Source organism: Macrosteles quadrilineatus, unplaced genomic scaffold (assembly GCF_028750875.1).
Source record: "Macrosteles quadrilineatus isolate MER2022 unplaced genomic scaffold, UCM_ALF_1.0 Scaffold_5__1_contigs__length_97177068, whole genome shotgun sequence".
In the NCBI taxonomy this organism is placed as follows: Eukaryota; Metazoa; Arthropoda; class Insecta; order Hemiptera; family Cicadellidae; genus Macrosteles; species Macrosteles quadrilineatus.
Window position 1 is genome coordinate 73,322,970 of NW_026542598.1, and position 6,000 is coordinate 73,328,969.

The following is a 6,000-nucleotide window of genomic DNA, read 5'->3' on the forward strand; positions in this document are numbered from 1 at the left end:
AAAGGAAAACAACTGATATTTTGTGTACGGATATACTATGGTTTTACCTATCTTTTAGTGCCTTATGAAAATTTTTACCACTTATAGGGAACGTCCTGTGGAGGATGCAGTAAAAATTTTTAATGGAAGCCTATGGTAAATGATACATCATTTTAAAGGCCATTTTTTTCTGAGTAAGGAGCCACAAGTTTCATCTCAAAAATACCATCCTAGAAAAAATGGCGACTGTTTGAAATTTAAAAAACCACTTATAGGGAACGGAATTTTTAAATTTCAAACAGTCGCCATTTTCGCTAGGGTGGTCCTTTTGAGATGAAACTTGTGGCTCCTTACTCAGAAAAAAATGGCCTTTAAAATGATGTATCATTTACCATAGGCTTCAATGAAAACTTTTTACTGCATCCTCCACAGAACGTTCCCTATAAGTGGTTATTTAAATTTCAAACAGTCGTCATTTTTGCTAGGGTGGTCCTTTTGAGATGAAACTTGTGGCTCCTTACTCAGAAAAAAATGGCCTATAAAATGATGTATCATTTACCATAGGCTTCTATTTAAACTTATTACTGCATCCTCCACAGGACGTTCCCTATAAGTGGTAAAAATTTTCATAAGGCACCAAAAGATAGGTAAAACCATAGTATATCCGTACACAAAATATCATTTGTTTTTCTTTAACCACTCACCAGATATAATGTTGGTTCCAGACATTTTCAACACCCTGTATATATGAATTTTATGTGAAAAATATTTATTTTCAATCATATATTAGAAGAACCTGTATTGCTGGAAAATGTCAGTGAGATGCTTTACTTGGGGAAGGGGGGGGGGGGGGGTATTGCATTGACATTCTGCAGGCGTTTTTCGTATATGGTCCTGACTCCCTCATGAATCAAATCGTTTAAGTGGCCTAGAAAAACAACTACAACATGTTGTTTTATGTGTTCTCTTATTCGTCTGCAACCTTTCATCCTAGATGAGTTAGCTGTATCCTCTCCGTCCTGTATATTCTCTTCATATTTAAGGAATCTATGAACATTTAAAAAGTACCCACGCCACAGCAAATGTGCAAAATTTCAAAATATCATCAAAATTGGATATTTTTTCGTCAAGTTAGCATGCTATCAGACACACACACACGTATCTATATGCATTTGAACGGATACCACTATCACTAATAATACAAATAATACCGTATTCAACTGTGTTACCTACTTAAGAACATAATGTTTTTAGAAGAGAATGATGAAGAGCAGGACATGATGGTAAATGGCATCGAGGGTTCCAGCTCTGAAGAAGAAGAGGAAGAAGGAGGTGAAGATCGACTGGGCAGTGGAAAGGAGAGTGGGAGCAACCACAACGAACCCAACTCCACAACAGACAACCACTCTCCATCCAGTAAACAGAACAAAGGTGACGATTATTTGAAACTAGAAGTTAGGTATCTACAATCAAAGCAGACTGGTAGATCTTAACTGCACTGTTGAACCATTGACTTAAGGATACCAAAGCAGACATCCCATCTAGAGGGACCAGCTGTCCCTGATTTTTTTGCGATTGTGCATGTTGTGATTTTTTTTATCAAAAAGAACATAGTTCTGGCAGGTGGATTTTTCCCCATTCGGTTAAGCCTGCAATCCCAACAAAAATCTGTAACCTAGGCTCTTGTCTACTATTTTACAACTATTATTTTATTAGCTAGTTTTGAAATATATGTAAATTTTACATTTTGCCCACTAGGGGGAGGTAAGACGTTAGTAATCAACAAGTCAGCCCTGACGCGGCTGCTACACGAGGCAGTCAATGTCACACAACACGTCCACTCACTGGAGGTACACATTGATCTGTACGCCCAACTGCGCCAAGTCATCTCGAGGTATCACCGCTTGTGGAACCGGTCTAAACTACCTCAGGTAACCACTCACAATAGCATTATGTAATATGTATTCGTAATTTGATGGGGATACACTATTTCGAGAATCCTTGACACTAGGAATTTTAATGAAGTGACACTATCACTGAGGTGGATAAATCACTGAAATTTTAATAAAATGAATTAAATTGCCTTTTGTAGTTTTACTACTACTATCTGATTCTTGTTGTAATGTCTACTATTATATCTGTCACAAACCTTTTTGGCTTCAAAAAATACATCAGAGTCCTTTCAGTTCAGTAAATAAATTGATCTTAAATAAATTTCTTAAAGCTAAATATCTGTCAGTAAATGTACAAAATGCCATATAAATAATCTCTTCCATTGACACAACATTGTTTACTGTAAGGATATACAGTCAAATTTGTTAACGGTTTTCAAACAATTACATTTACTTTGCAGGAGATAGAAGCAGAGTTGAAGAGGTTTGCCTCAGAAAACAAGGAGGAAGTTTTGGATCATGATGAAACTTTCAACACTAGCAGAGAAGATGCTTCGGTTCTCTAACAGACAAAGTCTGGTGAGTAATATAAGTGTTGAAACCAAGAAGACTTAATATCATAGAACCAACTTTGGCAGTTGAAACAGCTGAAAAAATTCTTTAATTCCTTTTAAATATGAATACTCATAAGGTTAACATGGGTAACCCCAGAGCCACTGGGGCGGAGCCCAAAAGGATTTTTGAGATAAGAATATGTCTATATTTTAATCGGGAATGTGAGCTTGTATAATTTATTTTATAACCTTAAAATTAATGTCACTCAGCAAAGAGACATTGATATAACCTTTTTTTCTCATTTCAGGATGGAGTAACCACTACACTGTGATGAAACTCCGTCATAAGCACTGAGAAGGCTCTTAGCACACATCATTTGTACACGGTTTTTATTTATTTATACATGTAGCAGGTACAGAGTAGTTACATACGGGTTGTGTTAGTAGGGTAGCCGACTTTTTGTTACGCCTAATGTTAAAACGTCAGGTGGATTTCAGTTTTGGTCATTTAGCACTGCCATTTATTTTTACTGTATGTGAACGAATTAATTGTTACAGACTGTGCATACTGGTTTAGGCCTAGTGTGTTGTTTGTTATTTCTTTAATATTGTAACAAAATTAGATTGTTTGTAACGTTTTGAATGTTTAAATAAATAATGTTTGTGAATCTAAGTTTTTATAAGTATTTTTGAAATATGTTAGGAACGCATGAATCAAAGATGATCTAGCATGTGATCGATGATCCTTGACATTTAATTCAAAGGATTAATTATTTACGTAAACAATGAATGTTTCAATAAGTTTAAATACTTTATAATTGTGTTAAGTCTAATATCAAACGGAATGACACATTTGTGTTAGTGATTTGACCAACTAAGCTTTTATAAATTTTTTGTCAACAATTTTTACAAAACCCATATAAGATGTGTCAGAAGTGTTAATGTTTAATTAGTGTTTTTATTGTAATTGTTAATATATTTTAATGATTGCTCAATTAATTGTTCTGTGATTCGTATCTTTACATGGTATACATTTGTTAATTGTATTCAAATAAGCTTTTATCCTTAAAAATTATATTATTTTTTTATTTTTATACTAGTAGCTAGATTGCAACAGTCTTCCTTATATTTTATGTAACTCATCAAATCTGAAAATCCACCTGTAAGCTGGTTCTTGCCAATGAAGTGTACTTAAACTCGAAGCAATTAATCGTGGTTCATCGTTTGCTGGGCCTAAAATGTTGAATTTCCTGTAGAACGGAGAAAATTCCAACAAGCTGAATTAATCAAAATGCAGTAAATAGGTATTACAGTTACGTTTCTTGTTTTAGTTTTACGTTTAAGTTTACTTACAAATATACAAATCTGAACCAAATAATTTAAACCAAACTAAATTTCATTTACGACTTAGGCCTAAGTCTTTTTATGTATTTTTACATGTTCCCTTTGATTATCAACTACTGACAATTCTGGTCTAATGTGTATTAATAATTTTCTGTTTACCATATTTACACTAGTTACCGCAGAAGTCTTGGATTTTACCTTTTTTAAATAGATAAGGTTATTTTGAGGAGTTTACTATTCCCACTATAATAATTCTGATTTCAACATTGATTAACTATCAGTGAAAGCTTTTATGTTTAATGTAAATATTTAATTCTTACATGTCTGTCCGCTAATGCCGCATTTTGGGTACTGTATTGATGTTATATTACATTTAAAAGTCATTGATTTAAAAATTGTCAACTGGTCAACATTTTACTAGAAATAAGCTTACTCTCTGAAATATGACCAAAAAAATATCAACATGGAATGTTTTCACGCCGTTCAGTTATTTATAAAAGTAATTTAAATCCGTTAGAAACATTTTATGATTTGTGATCAAAATATTATAGGCCATAATTTTATTTTGCAAATGTCCTTAGTTTTTTTAACTTTTCTACGGTCTAGCCTTAGATCTTGTAATCTAAATGTGATAGTGTTTAAGAATGTTGGATCTATGTGGTTCCTTGTTGCAAAATTGTCTGTGTGATTGTCTTTAGAGTTATTTAGTTTTTAAGGAAATGTCGATGAATGATATTTGAGATAAATGAAAAATGCAAGCCATCCTAGGGTTACCAAAACTTATTAAAACTTTCTAGTAATCAAAATATTTTTATTCATTTAATTTGCATTTTAAATTATTTAAACAGAATAAATTGTTAAACATTTTTTATATTTTGGCTATGCACAAAAACACAACTTTTAAAGACTGAAGAGGGCATTGCATTTTTATAAAGTCTTTTCTATTCTCTGTTATGAGTGAAGTGTTGATAATTTTTACAACTGTGTAATTAGTTTTTTTTTTAATTCAACTACTGTAAATATACTAATAGGCATTCATAGTCTTTATTGATGAAATACACATATATATAAAATATAAATGGTTAAAATAAAAATATATATATACATACATCCCCAAAATGACTCTACTTTAGTTATTTACATCATGCAAGAATATGTATATTACATTTGTATTACAATGTCCTTAAGAAAGGGCAAGCCAGTTTAGAATTGGAAATATAATAATAAACAAGTTGTTTTGATTTTGGAAATTTATTAATTTCATCCTTTCCTTGAAATTTATACTAAATTTGTTTCAATAAAAAAAGTAAACGCTGACAGAAATTGAACTCACATCAACAACTTGAATTTGAGAACAACACTTCAAACCTATACGTGTGGGGGTTGGGGGTTCAGGTTCCAACTTATCCACTCGGTTCATTTTACAAGGGAAGTAAGATTCCAAGAGATAAGATTTTGGGGGTAAATTCCAGGGTAGAATTCTGGGAAGCAAGATTCCGCTTTGTACATGTACTGTTTTTTTTAATGTCAGGTATAATTCCTTAGTGGGTGAAATCCAAACTCAAAGATAGTAAACTATTATAGCCCTGCCTGACATGTTATCCGAAACAATCAATTCACCAGGAAAAGCATTATGGAATTCACTCCTACTTTTACCGTTGATTGGATTTTAGGAAGCTAATAATAGAGACTTGAAAGAACCCTCTGGTGAAATTCAACTTTCTCTGGATGAGGAAGTCTGCTTTTATAAAATGGCTGATAGTCAAAAAAATCAATTCCTGGGTTAATATACTTCATCGCAAGGCTTTATTTCATTATTTACATTTTGTAATTCTAATGGCTAGTAAAATCCCAAAAATAATAGAATAATCTGAATTGATTATAAACCGTTTGTAACAATGAAATAAATAAAATGAAATAATGCACTTAAAATAAAATTACACACTTTTTGATTAAATTACACCAAATGCTATACTCTTGACCAAATATATCAAATATTTGAATAAATGTGAACACCTTGTATTCTTGTAACTATGTTCTTTGAGATAAAAGGACATTGATAGTGAATGCAAAGTGGTTCAATCCATCCCACAAATGGGCAGCGTGAAAGATTCTTGTCCTGTTCCACCATATCTTGCCTTGTAATATTTACCAGAGATTTATCCATCATATGAATTGTTTACCCTCATGGTTATTAGCACTGTTTAAAAAATAATCTTCATTACTTAGAT

General features: G+C 32.3%; 1 protein-coding gene across 2 annotated transcripts in view; it reads left to right on the top strand.

Moving 5' to 3' along the window:
* Positions 1-5,010, top strand: part of LOC128994242 (ATPase family AAA domain-containing protein 2-like) — a 30,348-nt gene extending 25,338 nt beyond the window's left edge. For both annotated transcript variants that reach the window (XM_054418645.1, XM_054418646.1), the window contains 4 exons: positions 1,234-1,410; positions 1,738-1,910; positions 2,333-2,450; positions 2,734-5,010. In XM_054418645.1, the coding sequence (XP_054274620.1) occupies positions 1,234-1,410; positions 1,738-1,910; positions 2,333-2,437 (455 nt within the window). In that variant the 3' untranslated portion in view covers positions 2,438-2,450; positions 2,734-5,010. The remainder of the gene's footprint in view (positions 1-1,233; positions 1,411-1,737; positions 1,911-2,332; positions 2,451-2,733) is intronic.
* Positions 5,011-6,000: the final 990 nt, after the last annotated feature.